This window comes from Balaenoptera acutorostrata, chromosome 12, assembly GCF_949987535.1.
Source record: "Balaenoptera acutorostrata chromosome 12, mBalAcu1.1, whole genome shotgun sequence".
In the NCBI taxonomy this organism is placed as follows: domain Eukaryota; kingdom Metazoa; phylum Chordata; class Mammalia; order Artiodactyla; family Balaenopteridae; genus Balaenoptera; species Balaenoptera acutorostrata.
Window position 1 is genome coordinate 69,638,163 of NC_080075.1, and position 22,926 is coordinate 69,661,088.

General features: G+C 38.8%; 1 protein-coding gene across 7 annotated transcripts in view; it reads right to left on the minus strand.

The window, feature by feature from the left end:
- Positions 1-549: 549 nt before the first annotated feature.
- Positions 550-22,926, minus strand: part of LCLAT1 (lysocardiolipin acyltransferase 1) — a 293,997-nt gene continuing 271,620 nt past the window's right edge. For 4 of the 7 annotated variants that reach the window (XM_057557827.1, XM_057557829.1, XM_057557832.1 and 1 more), the window contains 2 exons: positions 11,050-11,112; positions 550-4,580 (listed from right to left, as the gene is read on the minus strand). In XM_057557827.1, the coding sequence (XP_057413810.1) occupies positions 4,078-4,580; positions 11,050-11,112 (566 nt within the window). In that variant the 3' untranslated portion in view covers positions 550-4,077. The remainder of the gene's footprint in view (positions 4,581-11,049; positions 11,113-22,926) is intronic. The other 3 variants (XM_057557828.1, XM_057557830.1, XM_057557833.1) reach the window with 2 other exon arrangements.

Here is a 22,926-nt window from a genome sequence, read left to right on the forward strand (position 1 = left end):
GCCTACAGCTGAAAATAATCAATATTCCAAAGTGGTATATTTGGGGTGGCATGTCCTGAACTCCTATACTCATATTTTGGGGTGGCATATTCTGCTACCCCTCAGTCCCATGATTTTTGCACGTGTCTGTTTGCTAAGTGTGTTTTCATGCATTTGTCAAACTTTGGTCCAAGAATTGCCTTCCTAGTTCTGTATTCCCTGACAATGGGGGAGGGCGTGCATAGAGCCCCGTTTACCTCTTGCAGCTAGTGGTGCGGATACTTCCCATGAGACCCCCTCCCTTGTGGAATGACCACACTGCCCTCAGGCTGAACTGAGATGGAGGAAAATCAAGTTCTGATGACATTCACTGAACCCTGAATTCAGCTGCGGCCCCTGGACTTTTTCAGTGATGAAGGCGGTGTATTCCCTTTTTGCTCTGGCATTATGTTTTAAACATCTGTGAAAGAGAGTCCTAACTGGTCAGCTCTTCCTCAACACCACATGTTACAATACAATAACAATATAGCCTCCAGTCATTCCTGCAAAAACAGAAACCCAACACACGTGTAAACTATTGAATTCACTCCACTTTATTCTGGGATGTATACTACAGAGAACACAACTCACAAACATACCAGGACATAAAAAACTAAGGCCATTCTGTGAGTTATTTTTAAAACGTAGTGTTTTTGCACATGATCTTTTAAAAAATGAATTACCAGACCCAAGATTCTCTTCTGAAATAAGAATTTAAGGTCAGCACAAGACAACTTTAGGGCCATGCCTAATCTGAAGCTCATCATGTGACAAGAGCATTTCTGCAACATAAACAATAGCCCTGAGGCAACCGCTACCTCCACATAAAGCTCTCTTTCCCAGATGTCATCACAAAGTAGTATTGACCACAGTGACCAGTGTTTTAGAAACCATTTTTCTCCCAGTGAATAGCAAAAAGAGACTTTTACCTAAGAGACACATTGAAGAATTCTTGGAACAAGAAAGGGACCCGTAACTAAGGCACTGAAAGCACATTATTTATATAAAGAAATGTAAACAATTTAATACCAACAGGCTCCCTCCATTAGTCTCTGTTATAAAAGTGTACAAGGGCAGCGTGGTCAGGCCAGAGCTTGAAGTCCGGGTGAGATGGGAACGTCTCCCCTCCTGGCGAGTTCAGTCTCAGCTGCTGATGGACGACGTCTGACGTGGGGCTATGGACATAACTAATTTCAAAGTGACTCAAGTGGAAGCTGGGATTTCTCCCCGTCTGTGTTTTAGTAGCCTAACAAACAAGGATTTTATTAAGAGCTTTAAATTATGGGCTCTGACATTTATTTTTCTTTTAGTCTTTTACCATGTTCTTCTACTGAATTTTACAATGACTTTGGCTTGTTTCATCAAAGAGGCCTGGTGGGAAAACTTGTGACCTAATCAGTGCCCTTCCTTGCAGGTTCCTATTTTAAGTATAATGGTTCATGTCCCATGTAAACCACACTTGCTTTATTTAAATCTTGTCTGAATGGTAAAGATGTAACAAATGGACATAACAGCACTGCAAACATTTCAAACTCCACTGAGTTTCCTATGGATGGACTGGTGAGAGTCCAGATGCCGCCAGACGGGCGGCTGCGGAGTCCAGAGCGAGACTGGGAGGTGGGAAGGGGTCACAGCTGAGGCCAAGCACAGTACCGGAGCTGCATTAACCTCTACCTGACACTATCAATTTTAGAGTCCAAGTCATGGACAGTGTATTTCTTTAAATAAGAGAAGAAAAAGTTGTGTAGGAAAACACAAATGATTACAATTTTAAAAGAAGCCTTATTGCAAACGAAACAAAACAAACCAACCAAAAAAACCACACCAGAGACCAAAAAAAGGCAACATTTTTCTTTTTGAAGTTATTTCTAATTCTTAGAAGTACAGTGTCTCAGTTTCAGTGCTTATGAATTCGGGGTACTAAAAAAGAGTTTTTGCATTTTATCTTAAACATGTTTTTTACGATCAAAAGAAAACATGTTTTAAAAAGGAAGAGTTCCCCTTTTACAGGTTTCAGAGGGTTCAAGAGGACTCGCCATTAAAGCCAGGCCCCGAACCAAGGAGCCGTGAGCAGTTAGTTGGAGGAAGGGCAGCCGCGCTACATTACAAACACCTGTGGAGTAGAAAACTCAGCGTTTCTCTCTGACCCAGGACAAAAGCAATCCTGATTGTTAAACTATTTATTTCCAAATATAACCAGAAGCCTGAGAGAGACCTAAATTAGAAACCTCTTTTATTAAGGGGGGGAAAAAAAGGGTTAAAAAAATAACCACCTTAGAAACCAAGGAAGCTGGGTCTGGAGCAGATGTGCCTAATAACTAATTAGTAGCCCCAGCAGGATTAAAAACAGCCTTGGGGGAGTAGTTAAATACAGGCTGGGCTCCTCAGCAGAGGCACTAGTTAGTTCTCCTCCAGTGGAAACGGTATGCCAACAGAGTGCTGCGGTGGCTTTCTGAAAGCGGAAGAGTCTGCTGGGTAAGTCTAGCTCACAGCGTGCGTGCCTGTCAGGGCGATGCCGGTGTCCGCTGCCGGCGGAAGTCACCGTCCGGCACAAAGGAGATGTAATTAAGGAGAAGGCACTCGCGCCAAGAGTACACAAAGCTAGAAACAGTGTTTGAGGCTGGTTCAAGGCAGGAATGAGCGGACAGGTTTTTTAACAGTAAAGACTTTTAAATGCCCCATATTTTCTGCTGCTCTGACCGGCATTCCCATTAGGACCAGAAAAAAAAAGAAAAGTAGCTGCAGGGCTCCAGTGGAGTGGAAACAATGGCCACATGTTTCTTTTTTGCCTCAGAAGGAGGTTGGTGCTGTTGACTTGCTGAATTTTCCATTGACTCCAAATGACAGGAATATTTAGGTGAACAATTGGTCAAAAGTGGGTTTTACTAATGAAAGAGGAAACCTGGGACTAAAAAAGAGAGAGAGGGAGATCCCTCACTATCATTAAAAAAGGATTCATTTTTGTGTGACCATTTTGGTTTTAAGAATAAAACTTGTCAAGGCTACAGGGATTGAATAATTTAGGTTAAACCATTACGGCCCTGTCTGCAAGTGCTGCTGTTGATTTAGTGGCAGAAGTTAGACACCCACGCACATGTAGAAAATACAATAACCTTCCTTTTTGTGGCAGGTTTTAAAGAAATATTTCAACCAAGACACAACTTCAAAAGAGAGTTTCTGATGGCAATAAGAGAACGTTCTTCTGCGCTTTCCTTTAAAAAGGTAAGTGACTTGATGTATACCGTTTATAATGCAGAAAAGCTACACCTGCTAACAAGGTGTGTAAAGAAACCAGCACTAAACATGCAAGGTTACACAGAAGTGAAGAACTAAACTGTATGAATTCCTAGCTTTAAAAATTCAAACTAAGGTTTCTGAGTGGAGAGCCTGCGGTTGCTCCCTGAGACTTGTCCAGCTCTTATTTTCCACGTGAGAAAAGGGCACCGGTGGTCTTCTGACGTCTAGGTCAGTGCACGGCTAAATGCCAAGATTTCATGAGTAATGAAGGGCTTCCTATTAAAATGTTTGTTCAGCTTAAGGACAAGGGATTTCTGTTTTCTGGTCTTCAGGAAGGATGCAAGGGTTTGACTGGCATAGAAAGGAGTGCGGGGACAGGGCCAAGAGGGAGCCAGGAGGAAGGGCCCTCACCTCCACGGTCAAGTGCCAGCACTTGATCTGGGCCAGTGCTCAGGAGCCCCAGGTCTGCCTCCTGTCTGGGGAGTTGGTTAGGAAGCAGGATTGGGCCTTTAAGAAGATCTTGTGTGTACCTTGTCTGCTAACAGCCTGATGATTGTTTACTATACTCTGGCCCAAGTTATTTCACACAGCGATCGCTCCCTGCTACACAGTGTTGAAATTACATTCAGAGATTAAAAAAAAAAAAAAAAATCGTGTGTGTAGCAATATTTTCCCACAAAACTAAGTGCAAAATATCTTTAACAAATAATGACGATAGTAAGAAATATTTGACATAGTCATGCAAAAACGCATCTCCGTTTACAAAAGCTTAGAACATTTCCAAAATATCCCATAGGTTTTTACACTGTGAATCTTACAATCTTACTCCTTTTTCTTTGCATTTAAATGTGGCTGTCTGTGTAAAAAACGGTAACATGCAAGTTCAATGATCTCCAGTCCACCAAATATTCTCTCCTGCAGCACGAAGATGACAATGATGATTATAAAATACCACCGAACAAGACTGTAAAGATAGATGAGCAGGCACATTGCAGGGCTGAACAGGGTCCAGTACAGTATGGACAGCAATTTGACCACAAGGACCCTGAGCTCAGACTTGCAAGGTGGAATGACAGTCTGCCCCGTAAAGTAAAAATTCTTCTTCCCTTGATAGAAGGAGTGCAGCCTCTCCTCTTTCTCTTCCCACCGCTTGCGGCACCAGAGCTGGAGGTCCTCCTGGGATGTGGGGAGGGTGTCCACTGGGTATCGGTGGACGTGGAAGTGGATCTCCTTTGGAAAGTCTCCGAGGAGGAGGTGCCGCTCTGTCTGGGGAATGTTGTGAGGGTATGCCACCGTGATGTCATGGACAGCATCCAGGTTCTTACCTAGGTTTTGGAAAAGATAAAAATACAGATGGAGTAAAGATCAATTCAGACAGCAATGCTGATTCACAAAATCAGGACCAAGTGAACCAAGGTGAACAAACAAGGGCTGTAAATACTCGTGTTCCTATGCTCTTAGGTCAACATTTACCAGTCATTTTTAGTTTTTTATCTGCTTGCTAATTACCACAAAGACCTTTAGAAAGAAACTACCTTCATTTGTGGAAATGGTGATCTGCCATTCTAGAATTAAACGAATAAGCACGTTAAGTTAGATTTGAGATAGGAATTAGAGCACAGACAGCTCTTTTACACCACAGGACTCACTGTTTTGAGACCTCCTATCACTAATAAATACACCCTCTCTCCAAATAAAAAACTTGCTCACCTTTAACCCAATATTATCACGAAAGCTACTGGAAAGAAAAACTCAGAATCAGACTTGATGAAGTGGTCAGCCATGCATGAAAACTTCCATATGATTTTTTTATTTCTAGAAACATCAATGTGAAGTCAATAAGACCCTGACCCAGTACAGCACCATCCTTAGAAATCTCATGATTTAGTTACCATGGGGTTAAGTGTTTTCGGCAAAGTCATATGCCAGATGCTAGAGATAGAGAAGTGGATAAAATACGGTTCCTAACCCCACTGCAGAGCTCACAGCAGAATCAGGGAGCCGGGCAAGTGCAGTGCCCTAACAGGGGCCTGTGGAAGGGGGGAGGGAGCTGGTGAGGCAGGAGAGTGATGGCAGGGTGAACCTCCCAGCAGAGAACACTGTGGGGCTGAGGGCACTAAACATAGGCTGGAGGCATTCGGTTAAGGCCCTCATTGTCGAACTTGAGAATTGGAACTCAAGTCTGTAGGTGACAGAGAAGCACCTTAAATGGTGGAGAACCACTTAAGGATTTTAAATAGAAAAGCAACCAGAATTTGTTTCATTTTAGCAGGGATTAGCTTGGGGGCAGTAATAAGAATAGTTTGGAGAGGACCAGGGGCAAGAGAGGTCGGAAAAGTAATTTGATTGGTCATTACAAGGCAAGAGATGAAGAGGAGGTAGGGACTAAAGGAAGTGACATGTCCAAAAAAATCACAAGGAAGAACTGACCTGACAGAGTGCTCAACTGGAGGGTGGAATGAGCCCGAGGTTTGTTTCTGCTCCGGGTTCTTGAACAGACTGCAGTGGGGGGGTGGTAGTTTTGAGATCAGAAATGTGAGTGGAGTTCCATCTTTAAGGAATCGAGAGGATCACCTACGGAACCCTGTAACGAAGCCCAGGGAGGTGAAGTTTTTTGCCCAAGGGCACACAGCATGTTGACACATAGTCTCTGAATGTTGCTTTCTTCCATATCAAGTTATCTGCATTGAGAGACTTTTGATGTGATATTTGCGATCACAGAACCGTATGAGGTATGCAAAATTAATCTGTGGTGGCGGAAATCAGAACAGTAGTTGCCTGTGGGGGAGGGAACTGACTGGAAGGGAGCATGAGGAAATTTTCAGGGGGGCAGGGACATTCTATATCTTGATTAGGGTGTGGATTACATCAAATGGTACATTTAAGATCTGTGCATTTCACTCCATTCGAATTTTACCTCAATATTAAGAACAGTAAAGATATGAAGCAACTTCCCCACCTTAGCTCACCATGTTTACCCTTACTACTGAGCCATTACTGAACCTCTGTAAGTATTTACTGTCCGTCTCCTCTACTCTGTGATTTACTTTAGGGAAAGGACCAGGTTTCAATCTGGTTTCATAACTGTCTTATAAAATACTCAGCCCTTAATAAGAGCTATGTCATGAAAAATGAGAATACCTATGTCAACAAGGTTTAGATTCAAAACCGGAGGAACAGTCCTTTAGGGACCCTGTGCACTGTTGACATGGCAGTAGAGGAGGCAGTGCAAGGCTGGTAGAGGCAACTCCACTGCACTTGTGTCTGAAGTCCTAGAAGAGAGACTGGGCCCAAGCTGTTCGGCTCCAGAGGAGGGAACTGAGTCCTAAGGTTAGAAGCCACAGGGAAAAGCTTTTTCTCAGCTGTCAAGAGGTGATGTGTTCACCATTTGAGAAAAGACTGGTTGACCACCGCCTGGTGTGCTGTAGTGGGAATTTACATGCTGGAATGTGGGCCATCTGATCAAGCATCCAAAGACCAACTCTTTCACTGGTACACTGAGCGTGATATATCCACTAAGAGGGTAATATAATGTGTCTTACCTGTTAACTCACCTGCATTAAAAATTGAGCAGCCTTTTATCAATTTAGCATCAATCACGACTACCCTGCTCCATCACAGATCAAACTTTTCCTTGACAAGCGAGTTTGATATTTTAGTGCTCCCTCTGCCTGCAGACCTCAGAGCCTGTTTCTTTATGCCCACCAACCAGAAACATAATCCTTGTTCTAGCTGTCTTACCTCCACTTCATCTACCCTTTCCCCACTTTCTCTCTCAATGAGGGAAAAGACATGTCTTCACCTCTTGTCACATGTCATGCCACTTGGCTTCTGATTCAGAACTGAGTTCACATTTCATTTACTTTCAAAACTCCTCTGCGAGAGGGCAGACAGCAGAAGCAAGAAGAACTACAGTTCTGCAGCCTGTGGAAGGAAAACCACATTCATAGAAAGAGAGACAAAATGAAAAGGCAGAGCACTTTGTACCAGATGAAGGAACAAGACAAAACCCCAGAAAAACAACTAAATAAAGTGGAGATAGGCAACATTCCAGAAAAAGAATTCAGAATAATGATAGTGAAGACGATCCAGGACCTCGGAAAAAGAATGGAGGCAAAGATCGAGACGATGCAAGAAATGTTTAACAAAGACCTAGAAGAATTAAAGAACAAACAAACAGAGATGAACAATACAACAACTGAAATGAAAAATACACTAGAAGGAATCAATAGCAGAATAACTGAGGCAGAAGAATGGATAAGTGACCTGGAAGACAGAATGGTGGAATTCACTGCCACAGAACAGAATAAAGAAAAAAGAATGAAAAGAAATGAAGACAGCCTAAGAGACCTCTAGGACAACATTAAATGCAACCACATTTGCATTAAAGGGGTCCCAGAAGGAGAGGAAAGAGAGAAAGGACCCGAGAAAATATTTGAAGAGATTATAGTTGAAAACTTCCCTAACGTGGGAAAGGAAATAGCCACGCAAGTCCAGGAAGCGCAGAGAGTCCCAGGCAGGATAAACCCAAGGAGAAACATGCCGAGACACACAGTAATCAAATTGACAAAAGTTAAAGACAAAGAACAATTATTGAAAGCAGCAAGGGAAAAATGACAAATAACATACAAGGGAACTCCCATAAGGTTAACAGCTGATTTCTCAGTAGAAACTCTACAAGCCAGAAGGGAGCAGTATGATACATTTAAAGTGATAGAAGGGAATAACCTACAACCAAGATTACTCTACCAGGCAAGGATCTCATTCATATTTGATGGAGAAATCAAAAGCTTTACAGACAAGCAAAAGCTAAGAGAATTCAGCACCACCAAACCAGCTCTACAACAAATGCTAAAGGAACTTCTCTAAGTGGGAAACACAAGAGAAGAAAAGGACCTACAAAAACAAACCCATAACAATTAAGAAAATGGTAATAGGAACATACAAATCGATAATTACCTTAAACGTGAATGGATTAAATGCTCCAACCAAAACACACAGGCTCACTGAATGGATACAAAAACAAGACCCATATATATGCTGTTTACAAGAGACCCACTTCAGACCTAGGGACACAAACAGACTGAAAGTGAGGGGATGGAAAAAGATATTCCATGCAAATGGAAAACAAAAGAAAGCTGGAATAGCAATACTCATATCAGATAAAATAGACCTTAAAATACAGAATGTTACAAGAGACAAGGAAGGACACTACATAACGATCAAGGGATCGATCCAAGAAGAAGATGTAACAATTATAAAAGTTTATGCACCCAACATAGGAGCACCTCAATACATAAGGCAACTGCTAACAGCTATAAAAGAGGAAATCGACAGTAACATAGTAATAGTGGGGGACTTTAACACCTCACTTACACCAATGGACAGATCATCCAGACAGAAAATTAATAAGGAAACACAAGCTTTAAATGACACAATAGACCAGACAGATTTAATTGATATTTATAGGACATTCCATCTAAAAACAACAGATCACACTTTCTTCTCAAGTGCACACGGAATATTCTCCAGGATAGATCACATCTTGAGTCACAAATCAAGCCTCAGTAAATTTAAGAAAATTAAAATCATATCAAGCATCTTTTCTGACCACAATGCTATGAGATTGGAAATCAATTACAGGGAAAAAAATCATAAAAAACACAAACACATGGAGGCTAAACAATACATTACTAAATAACCAAGAGATTATGGAAGAAATCAAGGAGGAAATCAAAAAATACCTAGAGACAAATGACAATGAAAACACGAAGATCCAAAACCTATGGGATGCAGCAAAAGCAGTTCTAAGAGGGAAGTTTAAAGCAATACAATCCTACCTCAAGAAAAGAAAAATCTCAAATTAAACGATCCAACCTTACACCTAAAGGAACCAGAGAAAGAGGAACAAACAAAACCCAAAGTTAGTAGAAGGAAAGAAATAATAAAGATCAGAGCAGAAATAAATGAAATAGAAACAAAGGAGACAATAGCAAAGATCAATAAAACTAAAAGCTGGTTCTTCGAGAAGATAAACAAAATTGATAAACCTTTAGCCAGACTCATCAAGAAAAAGAGGGAGAGGACTCAATAAAATTAGAAATGAAAAAGGAGACATTACAACAGACACCGCAGAAATACAAAGCATCCTAAGAGACTACTACAAGCAACTCTATGCCAATAAAATGGACAACCTGGAAGAAATGGACAAATTCTTAGAAAGGTATAACCTTCCAAGACTGAACCAGGAAGAAATAGAAAATATGAACAGACCGATCACAAGCACTGAAATTGAAACTGTGATTAAATATCTTCCAACGAACAAAAGTCCAGGACCAGATGGCTTCACAGGTGAATTCTGTCTAACATTTAGAGAAGAGGTAACACCCATCCTTCTCAAACTCTTGCAAAAAACTGCAGAGGAAGGAACACTCCCTAACTCATTCTATGAGGCCACCATCACCCTGATACCAAAACCAGACAAAGATGCTACAAAAAAAGAAAATTACAGACCAATATCACTGATGAATATAGATGCAAAAATCCTCAACAAAATACTAGCAAACAGAATCCAACAACACATTAAAAGGATTATACACCATGATCAAGTGAGATTTATCCCAGGGATGCAAGGATTCTTCAATATATGCAAATCAATCAATGTGATACACCATATTAACAAATTGAAGAATAAAAACCATATTATCATCTCAATAGATGCAGAAAAAGCTTCTGACAAAATTCAACACCCATTTATGATAAAAACTCTCTAGAAAGTGGGCAGAGAGGGAACCTGTCTCAACATAATAAAGGCCATATATGACAAACCCACAGCAAACATCATTCTCAATGGTGAAAAACTGAAAGCATTTCCTCTAAGATCAGGAAAAAGACAAGGATGTCCACCCTTGCCTCTATTCAACATAGTTTTGGAAGTCCTAGCCACGGCAATCAGAGAAGAAAAAGAAATAAAGGGAATACAAGTTGGAAAACAGAAGTAAAACTGTCACTGTCTGCGGATGACATGATACTCTACATAGAGAATCCTAAAGATGCCACCAGAAAACTACTAGAGCTAATCAATGAATTTGGTAAAGTTGCAGGATACAAAATTAATGCACAGAAATCTCTTGCATTCCTCTTCACTAACAATGAAAGATCAGACAGAGAAATTAAGGAAACAATCCCATTCACCACTGCAACAAAAAGAATAAAATACCTAGGAATAAACCTACCTAAGGAGGTAAAGACTGATGAAAGAAATCAATGATGACACAAACAGATGGAGAGATATATAATGTTCCTGGATTGGAAGAATCAATATTGTGAAAATGTCTATACTACCCAAAGCAATCTACAGATTCAGTGCAATCCCTATCAAATTACCAATGGCATTTTTTTAAAGAACTAGAAAAAAAATCTTAAAATTTGTATGGAGACACAAAAGACCCTGAGTAGCCAAAGCAGTCTTGAACTGGAGGAATCAGACTCCCTGACTTCAGACTATACTACAAAGCTACAGTAATCAAGATAATATGGTACTGGCACAAAAACAGAAATATAAATCAACGGAAAAGGATAGAAAGCCCAGAGATAAACACATGCACCTATGGTCAACTAATCTATGACAAAGGAGGCAAGGATATACAATGGAGAAAAGACAGTCTCTTCAATAAGTAGTGCTGGGAAAACTGGACAGCTTCATGTAAAAGAATGAAATTAGAACACTCCCTAACACCATACACAAAAATAAACTCAAAATGGATTAGAGACCGGACACTATAAAACTCTTACAGGAAAACATAGGAAGAACACTCTTTGACATAAATCGCAGCAAGATCTTTTTTGATTCACCTCCTAGAGTAATGGAAATAAAAACAAAAATAAACAAATGGGACCTAATGAAACTTAAAAACTTTTTCAAAGCAAAGGAAACTACAAACAAGGCGAAAAGACAACCCTCAGAATGGGAGAAAATATTTGCAAACGAATCAATGGACAAAGGATTAATCTCCAAAATATATAAACAGCTCATGCAGCTGCATATTAAGAAAACAGTTCCTTAAAAAAACAAAAATAGAATTACCATATGATCCAGCAATCCCACTACTGGGCATATACCCAGAGAAAACCGTAATTCAAAAAGACACATGCAGGCTTCCCTGGTGGCGCAGTGGTTAAGAATCTGCCTGCTAATGCAGGGGACACGGGTTCGAGCCCTGGTCTGGGAAGATCCCACATGCCGCGGAGCAACTAGGCCCGTGAGCCACAGCTACTGAGCCTGCGCGTCTGGAGCCTGTGCTCCGCAACGAGAGAGGCCACGACAGTGAGAGGCCTGCGCACCGCGATGAAGAGTGGCCCCCACTTGCCGCAACTAGAGAAAGCCCTCGCACAGAAACGAAAACCCAACACAGCCAAAAATAAATAATAAATAAATTAAAGAAATAAATACGTTAAAAAAAAAAAAAAAAAAAACTAGGAGTCCCCGACTTTAAAAAAAAAAAAAAAAAAGACACATGCACCCCAATGTTCACTGCGGCACTATTTACAATAGCCAGGTCTTGGAAGCAACCTAAATGCCCATCGACAGACAAATGGATAAAGAAGATGTGGTACATATATACAATGGAATATTACTCAGCCATAAAAAGGAACGAAATTGGGTCATTTGTACAGCCATGGATGGATCTAGAGACTGTCATACAGAGTGAAGTAAGTCAGAAAGAGAAAAACAAATACTGTATATTAATGCATATATGTGGAACCTAGAAAAATGGTACAGATGAACCGGTTTGCAGGGCAGAAATAGAGACACAGATGTAGAGAACAAATGTATGGACACCAAGGGGGGAAAGCCGCGGGGGAGTGGGGGTGGTGGTGTGATGAATTGGGAGATTGGGATTGACATGTATACACTGATGTGTATAAAATGGATGACTAATAAGAACCTGCAGTATAAAAAAATAAAATTCAAAAAAAAAGTATCAGCCATAGTGATAATAAAAAAACCCCAAAAAACCCAACAACTCCTCTGCAGTCAGCACTTCTGCCTCCGCCTTCTGCCCAGCCCTTCTCCTCAGTCAGGGTTACGGGCTCATCAGCCTCAGTGGTCCACAGCCTTGGACTCTCTGCTTCCCCATGCAACCCCCACCATCTTGCTACTCAGTCACTCTACACCACTTCCTGCAGCTCACCTGTCCCAGCCTTTCTCCTCTAGGTGGTTCTTAATGTTTATCAAGCAAATACAGCCATGTATCATTACAAACTGGTAGCAACGTGGTATATACTATACTAGTAAGAAACGAAACTGCCCCTTTCTGCATTCTTCTTGACAACCTGTAGGGTACTGGTGTATGTGTACATGCACACGTTGTCTGTTCAATATAGAAATGGCAAGTTTTGAGTCAGAGATGGTACCACTGACAGAAATGTTTTGTGAAAAAATTCTAGATTCCCTGCAGTGCAGAGCATGAGGGCTGTGGAAGCAGACTGCCTGGGTTCAAATCCTAGCTCTGCCTCTCAGTAAATGAATGAATGAATCTCTCTGTGACTTATTTAGTTCCTGTATCTATAAACCGCCTCATAGGGCTGTTGCAAGGATTAAATAATATATGTAAGAACAGAAAACTAGATCTGATACATAGTAAGCGCTACTTCATCATAATGTTAGCATGTTATGCTCTAACCTTAGCTTCTATTAGTCCACAGATGCCAGCATGGTTAGTGGGGGAAATACTGCATTCAAATATCTTCTTTATACCACCATCCAGGGCACTCCTCTCTTGGGCCCTGAAGATGCCAATTACGGACCTCATGTCTCCTACTCAAGACAAATGTTCAAACTATTATTTCACAAAATGGCCAAGAACATTGCTCTGCCTCAAATATTTCAGGTTCTTTCCCCGAAATATTTTATCTCAACTTTCTTCAAAGACCAGCTCAAATTCTAAGGGTTCTAAGCAGAGTTTTCTTTATATATTCAGGCTGAGTGGTCTTGCCCTCTTGCTTAAGGCACATGTGCTGATGTGCTCTTTGGGCCACTTACCTGCCATCCTGCACTACAGTACTAGAAGCTCACAGGAACCCCCAGTGTCCCAGGGAAACATAAGAATCTTAAGGGCAGAACCATGTCTTTGCCTCTTTAGAACCTTAGTACCTGACATAATGTCCTGCACTTAAAGAGGTTCCAGAAATGCTTATTTAACCAATATCTATAGACCACCTATCTTCTCATCTAAAAATAGAGGAGGGAATTATAATGCCTTCTGCAAAAGGCTGTTATAACAATTTTGTGAACTAATGTACACAAGGCTCTTTGCATAGGACTGGCACATGGAAAAGTTCTTAAATGTGAGCATCTGCTACAACTTCTATATTCAGTTAATGAGACTGACCTCAGTCAGTCTAGTGGATTTTTTTCAACTTGGTTCTATGAATCCTTGGTTCTGAAAGAATTACAACCATCTTCGGTGGGGCTGTTGGGTGTTACCTTACAAAAAGGCAGTGTTCCCAAAGTTTCTAGTAAGTTGCTTGCTTGGAATTTAGAGCTCTGGAATAATGGACTTCAACATAATTAAAACACTATCTATATTATAAACAAGAGCAACATCGTAACGTTAGAAACTAAAGAAGACAGTAAGGTGAAAAAGTGAGAACTGGGAAGAAGGAGGAGAAAAGACGGCTTATATCTTGTCACTCCTTTCCTGGAGCTGGGTCTTCAAGCATCACAGACTCAGAAAGGCGTTAGGGCCAGAGCAAGAGAGGCAGAAATGGAGAGAGGCTTTTATACCTGGCAGTGTCTTGATAATTTTTAAACTTTATAGTTAGTAAATGTCTCCAGACAACACAAAGCCACATACGACTCTTCACTGCTGAGAAAAGAGCTTACTTTTCACACTATCTTATCAAGACCTCTTGGCCCTGGGGCCTCTAGCCCAGGGGAACCCTTACTACCAGACAAGTTAGCTTCCTCCCAGAAGGTAGCAGGCAGGGGTTGGCAGGCTTGCAGAGCTTGGTTCATACGTAAGTGACAATAATGAAATGGATACTCAGAAGTTGAGATGTGCCTCTATTTCATTTACCAATTTATAATAGCTAAAATAATGCATAATGGATTAAGAAAAGATACGTTCCTGCAATTACAAAGGAGTTAAACTATCTTTAAATTTTCTGGTATGAAAACAACAGACTTTTCCGTATGCAAATCAACTTGGGTGCATGATTATTAGTAGAGCCCTACTCACAGGAATGGGGGAGGGCCAAGTCTTTACACATTTGTATGTTTAAAATGAAAGAATGGAGTGAAGAAATCCCAGTTTGCCCAGATTCAATTGTATAGTTCAGTGGCAGAATAATAGAAATGTAAGCTTTTTTGTTTCTTTTTAATCCAAAGTGATCTTTAATGGAGCTGATAACTGAAATGTCTTTTCTTTCCCCATTCCATAATCAAATGTATGCAGAATATACAAAAATATAATTTATTTTGGATATCATTTTAATGCCTGCTTTTAAAAAAATTACAAATAAGTTTATTTTCTATTAGAGCTAGATCCATAAATCTAACTACATGAATTAGATAGTTTTTGATAAAGCAGCTTGTCATCTAAGATGTATTTGTGTTAAAAGAAAATGCTGAGGCCGCTGGTTTTGTGCACTATTTTTCAGATTAAAAAAACCCAATAGAATAAAAGTTGGAGTTAGTAACTAAACAGTCATTCACTGTGCCACTTTGACACTGACATGTAATAGTACATGGCTAATAATAAGCATGACAAATTGGCACTAGTCAGTACACTTTGAAGAACAGCTTTGAGTGGACAGATTTGGATATATTTAGACGAAAAATACCGATAAAGAAGACACTTTCAGCTTCAAAATAATAGGGCATGCATGAGTCACCTAAAATCAACTGGTATTAAGGCTCAAACAGTACCATTTTCTTTGTTAGAGAAAACACTACTGTTTTCTACTAGGGACATTATTCATTTTTCCTTCTGTACAAGTTGGGTGCATATGGAACAAAAGGTGGAGTCTGGTGGCTTCCAGCCCTGCCTCTTATCAGCTCTATGGCTTGCCAAGTTCACTAGAAGCCTCATCTGTAAATGTAGATGGTAACAGTAGCGACCCTCATAGGGTTTTGTGAAGATCAGTTGGAAACAGGACTGCAGGATGCTTAGAGAAGTGCCTGGAAGGTGGTGTGTGCTCAGACTCTCATTGTGATTGTTATTCCTCCAGGTGGGAGGATCACCTACAGCACTTGAAGAGAGGTTCGGTTTAGGCTGCTACCCTTTACCTTCCTTCTTTCTCTAGATTTCCTCTTCCTTTGGGAGACAGACAAGTCTGTTGTAGTGACACTGAGTTCTACTGTCTAACATGCAGTCCACTCCTCTCCCACGGTATAGAAGCAAAGCTGTTTAGGGGACTGACCTTGGCTCTAGGGGTAGGTCTCAATTTATCTCCTGATACGTATTCTTCTCCATCCCTACTAACTCATTCCTTAGACATTTTGAGCTCAGCATAGATATTAAATCCTCTGAGGGCATTCAGAATTAGAAACTGATGATTTGTGCTCTAGGATCATTGGTCTCTTGTCCCATATTGTTGTTGTTGTTTTTTTAATAAGTCAAAGTTAGTGCCTACTCTTTTTCTAAGAAAGAACCATCCTGCGCTTAAAAAGCAACTTTCAGCTGAAAGGTGAAACTAAAAATGGTATCCTTGTGAACAATCTTGCGTATCCAACCTGAGTTCAGGTCTTACAGATTAATTTTAGGGACATATATTTTCACTTTCCTATCCTAAATCTATTGAACTTTTGTGTTTTCATGTGTAAACGCATGAATCTTTTCAGTTACGAATCTCTTTTGATGGGCATTGGTTCTCTGGATCCTCAAAACAAGGTTTATTTTCTAGGTAGAGTGGCAACCTGTTGACATTTTCCATAATTTGACAGTACTGGTGCATTAGTAGATCATCAAAGGCAAGATATGAATAACAATACAGCACTTGGTGAGGCCAGATACACATATATACACACATATACACACGTGTATATAAAACATGTTCCTTGAAAAAAGATATATAAACTTTCAAAAATGAAATCATACCGTATACACTGTTTTATAACTTTGTTCATGCATTTCCCATTCATGCCATTAAAGATTTTCTAATATATCACTATAGATGTATAATATTTGATTTTATATATATATTAAAAAACTACTTTGTTTTCAGGTATTTAAGTTTTCACATAAACAATATTTAAATATCTATCAATATTTAAATAGATATCTTTGTAATTAATGATAAGGATTTTCTAGGATAAATTCCAATAAGTTAAATTGCTGGATGAAAGAACATGAATACTTTAATAGGCTTTTGCTACATATGGGAAACTGACCCCTGCAAAGGTCAATTTAATAAACACACACAAGAAATGTATGGTGGTACTTTCTTTTTCACACTTTTGCTAATGCTTGGGATTGCTATTTTTAGAAAGTTGCCAAAGTATGTCATTTTTGTTTTAATTTGCATGTCTTTGATTAGATAAAACAAGTTCACTGGATATACACTGGGACTATTCCTACCTGTTTTGGAAATTCAGTTAGTTGTCATGTTACGGATTTGTAAGGCCTCTTTATATTGTACATGCTTTAAATCTTTTACACTAATTTTGGTCATCAGGCCACTAGTGTTTCCCTGGCCACTAATGAGTTTATTTTGTTGGATTTGCTGCTCTGTGAATGCAGCTCCACATCCTTTATCTAGTTCCTATGGGCTGTTTGTCTCTTTCTAGTCAACTTGCAAAGCTCCTTCTTTATCATGGATTATTAATACTCTGTATTCTTTGTTGCAAATTTTTATAAATCCACAATCGCCTTTATTTATGGCATCTATCCAATACTTGTGTGTGCGTGCATGTGCATGTGTGTGTCTATGTGTCTATACAAGTTCATTTCTTTTTCTGTTATAGCTTTTGGATTCCTGTTTTTGTCTTCCCTGCCCCTAGATTGTATGTATTTTTTATATTTTTCTACAAGATGAAAAACATTTTTCATATAATTTTATAATCTAGCTTTACTTTCTTTCAAGACATTCGTTTTTCTGGCATCCTTTATTGAATAACTCCTTTTTTTCCCACTGTTTTGAAATACCAACTTGGTCATATATTACATTCTCAAATATATAGATATCCAGTCTCCCTTCTCTCTTCTGCTCCATTGATCTGTGTTTATTCCTGCTTTCCTTAGTGACTTAATATCTAATAAGGCAAGTCTGGCTGTTTTCTTTTTCACACTATATTGGGCTCCTGCTGGCACTGATTTTGCAATATACATTTAAGAGTATTTAACTTAATTCTAACACACAAAAAAACACCTCCCTCTCAACTTATCCCGAAATTGCATTTGTGTGATACTTACATTATACTTTTGAAAGAACTGACACTTTTATATTGTCTTTTCAAGAAAAAAGTATGAGTTTCCATGTGCTCAAATCTTATTTTCTCTTCCAATAAGACTTCAGTTTTCTTCACATAACTTCTGTGGCTTTCTTTTAAAATTTATTCCTAAATAATTTCATAATTTTTTTCATTATGGTGAATGGAATATGTGTTTCTACTTCTGCTTTTAGGCAATCACTGCTTAGAATAGAGAAAATCAATTGTTTGTTGTGTATTTATCTCATATGTAGCCATATTAACAAATTTTAAGTCTACTTGATTTTTTTACTAGACTCTTTTTGACTTTCTAGATTTTCTATCAGCAGCAAAAACACAGCTTTATGTTGAATTTTCTCATCTTTATGGTCTTTTCTTAGTGCTTTCACTAGCATTTGCTTAATAATAAAAAGCATAGTTCTGACTTTAACCAAAATGTGGGTTTTAATGCTTCAGCATATGAGATACTGTTGAGTTTTGGTAACACAGTATTATATTTAAATAGTTAACTTCTATTTTGTTCTAATTTTTATTAGGAATGCCTTAAGTTTATCAAATCTCTTTTCAGCATCTATATTTTTTTAAAAAGAAAATAACTGGTCAAACATCTGTATGAACCAAAGTAGTAGCTAAATATTAAAAGGAAAAATATTAGAAATGCAAAGAGAAATTGAAAAATAATAAAATTACAGTGTAGACTTCAGTATCTTTCATAATAGGACAACTCCAGTAGATAAAAATTAATTAAATAAAGGAACTGAAACTACTGATAAATTTGATTTAATAGACTTATACAAACCCATATGTCCCTCAAAAATATTTTAAAGGGGGTAGGAACCCTGGAACACTTTGATGTTTGATCATTTACTTGGTGGCAAGAGGATTAAAACAGATTTTTTAAAAACTGACATTTTATAAGTTACATTCTCACATCAAGATTCCATAAAAATAAAAATAAACAACAAAATATAATAACTAAAAGTGTTCTTTTAGAGGGAGTTAACTCTGGGATGAAAGATGAAATCAAAAGAAACATCATGAACTACTTAAAAAAGAATGAAAAAGAGAATCAGTGGGATACAGTAAAGGCTGTACTCAATAATAAATGCTTCAATATTAAAAAGAAAAAATAAAGAGAAATTACTTATCTTGGAAATTGGAAAAAAAAAAAAAAAGAAAAAGAATCCAAAGTGAAACAGGAAGAGAAAATTACTAAATATAAAAAAGCAATAATTAATGAAACAAAAGTAAGAAATAGTGAAAGAATAAACAAATGCAAAAGCTAGTTATTTGACGAGATGAATAAAATATTAAACTCTATGAAGATGATTAAGGGAAAAAGAGCATACATGTTTAAGATCACATCAAACGAAACAAAATCACAAATATGGAAGAGATTAAAAGAATTACAAAAACGTGAATCTACACGTGATGATATACACAAACCACAGTAGAAGATCCATGTGTATATACACTATATATTATACTTCAGATTTGCTTGGTGAAAGTTTGTGTTCACGTCAAAAATCATAAAATATCATTATTCAGTCTATTTTCAACAGAAATGCAAGCTATTATTGCTGTGTAATAAGGACAAAGAGCATGGGTGCTAATTTTATAGGCAGGCCAACATAGCTCATGCACCTTGTCTCCTCAACTCCCGGGATTTTACTGCAGAATTTACAAAGCAAACATAGACAGCAATGAATAAAATAACACAATGTGCTATGAAGGGAAAGGGAGAAAGAGTTCTAGTTCCAAATTGTTTTCATTCCCAGGACCTACTGAGCGGAACTGCCACTTGCAATGGCGCATCTGTAGATTGTGTCATTGATGACACAGACTTATTTTGCCTATTCTTTCAAAAATTCATACTCTTTGTTTTCATTACTCTTTAAAAGAAAAAGATGTGCTACAATGATGTTTAGAGAAGACATTCAAAATTCAATGTAAAAGAAACAAGAGCAATAACAAAATATAATTTATGTTACTGTTGGATTCAACAAGTTTGTTTAGATGTTCCAAAACCCATGGACATGAATCAATACTGGATTAAAAGATTAGAAGTGTCAGCATATGCATACTCTGCTAATTTGTGTTTGAGTTAAATGAGATCGGAGACAGCACATTATTATAGTCTCTATGCTTTGAGGTTAGGATTGAAGATGACTATTGATGCACTTGGACATTCCCATGTATTGAATGCCTACTAAGTGCCAGGCATTATTAATTCAACAAGTTCTCTGTGGAGCAGGTACTGGCTGTAGTACCAAAAGCTGCAGGCATTTGGGGTACACTGATGGACAAAAGGAAGATCCCTCCCTTGTGGAGTTTATCAGGACAGTCACTTTTAGATATGTAACCACCCTTGTGGTGGTATCCCTCTTTTGCAGTTGTGGAAACTGAGGCACAAAGAAGTTGTCACTTGCTGAAGATCACAGTTAGTTAGCCACTTGTGTCTAATGACTCCAAAGCCTTTCCACTGTGCTGCTCTACCTTCTAAGAGCTGCACATTAAGAACAGGAGCTGCAGAGTCAGACTGACCCGGTCTGTACCCACAGTCTTATTAGCCCCGTGACCTTGAACAAGTTACTTAACCTCCCTGGGCCTTAGGCTCCTCATCTGCAATCTGGGAATAATGCTTCCACTGGAGGGCTAGAAGAAACAAAAGGTCAGCCAGTCTGTAAAGGCAGTCTACTGTACTGGTGCTGGTAAAGAAAATGGGTCAGCACAGGAAATATTCTAAAACTTCCAACAGTGAATTCTCAGTGCAGGTCTTCACTTCGCCTCTGCGAAAGGTCCACTACTGGGAAGAGGGGATAATTTAATGGGACTGTGACTTCTTTTCCACTGAAAGGATAAAGAATCAGACTGTGTGGAGCTCAACTGAAGGACAAAAGTCTCAGGTTCTTCCAAGATGGAAAAGGAACAGTAGGCTCTATTCTTACAGCATTTAGAGTATCTTTTGAAGTTTAAAATAAAACAAGAAAAAGAAAACGGACTTTATGTAGTTCAGAAAGATGTGTTTCAAAGAACAGAGCAGGCACACTGATAACATCATGTACCATTTTGATACTTCTGACCGAAAGAGGTTACATTTTCCTGCTTTATCTTTTAGTACTTTCTTTTCCTTTTTGTACTTTCTTTTTTCTTTTTCCTTCCTTCCTTCCTCCCTCCCCTCCTTCCCTCCCTCCCTCTTTTCTTTCTCTTTTCCTTCCTTCCCTTCCTCCCTCCCTCCCTTCCTTCTTTCCTCTTTTTATTTTTACTATTTGTGGATAAAGCTCAAAGACAGAAACTAACATTATACCAAACTGGAAACTAATCCAAGTACTATCAACCTTTGTAAATGATCAGAATACCATAGAGGTGGCCACCTACATTTATAGACTTACTTTTTATAGTCATTTATAGACTTTTTAAATTCCTGGATTTAAAAAGTTCTGGCCTGCTGTATGTTCTTCCAGGCAAAAAACTCATTTTCTTGCATCCTGAGGAGTCTAGAATCAATTGCTGATGCAAGGGAGGGAATGTTTTATGTAACACTGTTCTGTGTATTTTATTCCTTAGATTAGACAGGAGCAAAGATTCTTCTAAGTATTTCCCAAACATCAACCAGAAATTCTTCAGTGCTGACAAACTTCTCAAAACAACACTCCCCAAAGCATCAATAGAGACTGGGGGGTGGGGGTAGGGGTGGAGGAAGATATTAAGGTGAGTTCATTTTCTAGTAAACTTTGTCAAGTTTCATCACAAAGCAGAGGTCAGTGCTGATGATCTAGCCCAGCTGTTTAGTAAACAACTGCTACATCTGAGCCGCAGAGAGGAGGAATCAGGATGGGACCACTGCAGTAAACAATGTATTAAAGAGCAGATGATTTCTTTGCAGATAGTCATTAGGAGATAGGGAGTAGAGAGAGAAAAGTGCTTCCATCCAGGGATCAAGTCCTATGACTCGGCATAAAAACAGAGTCATTTGAGTAATAACTGGACTTTCTGTTTAAATTCAGAAACATAAGCAGAGTTAACATCTGGATGAACAGCTACCTAACATGAAATTTAAGCTGGCAGAATAACAATTAATTAGGGAAGTAAATAAGTATATGTAGTGGGTTGAATAGTGTCTCCCCCAAAATTTACATCCACCAAAACCTCAGAATATGACCTTATTCGGAAAGGGTCCTTTGTTTTTTTTTTAACATCTTTATTGGAGTATAATTACTTTACAATGGTGTGTTAGTTTCTGCTTTATAACAAAGTGAATCAGCTATATATATATATATGTGTGTATATATATATATATATACACACATATATATATATATATATCCCCGTATCTCTACCTTCTTGCATCTCCCTCCCTCCCACCCTCCCTATCCCACCCCTCTAGGTGGTCACAGAACACCAAGCTGATCTCCTTGTGCCATGCGGCTGCTTCCCACTAGCTATCGATTTTACATTTGGTAGTGTATATATGTCCATGCCACTCTCTCTCTTTGTCCCAGCTTACCCTTCCGCCTCCCCGTGTCCTCAAGTCCATTCTCTAGCAGGTCTGCGTCTTTATTCCCGTCCTGCCCCTAGGTTCTTCATGATGATTTTGTTTTTTTTTTTCTTTAGGTTCCATAAATATGTTAGCATACGGTATTTGTTTTTCTCTTTCTGACTTACTTCACTCCGTATGACAGACTCTAGGTCCATCCACCTCACTACAAATAACTCCATTTCGTTTCTTTTTATGGCTGAGTAATATTCCATTGTATATATGTGTCACATCTTCTTTATCTTGGAAAGGGTCCTTGAAGATCTAATTAAGGTTAAGGATTGAGAAGAGATCATAGTGGATTAATGTGGGCCTTAAATCCAACGGGAATGTCCTTATAAGATAGAAAAGGGGATCATGTAAAGATACTAGGGAAGAGTTATGTAACCTCAAGCTAAGGAATGCCAGGAGCTAACTAGCTGGCAGAGGCAAGGAAGGATTCTCCCTTAGAACTCTGGGAGAGGGTGTGGCCCTGCCAGTACCTTTGATTTCAGACTTCTGGCCACCAAAACCATGAGATAATAAATCTTTTTCTTTTTAAGCCATCAAATTTGTGGTGATTTTTTTTTTAAACATCTTTATTGGAGTATAGTTGCTTTACAATGGTGTGTTAGTTTCTGCTGTATAACAAAGTGAATCAGCTATATATATACATATATCCTCGTATCTCCTCCATCTTGCGTCTCCCTCCCACCCTCCC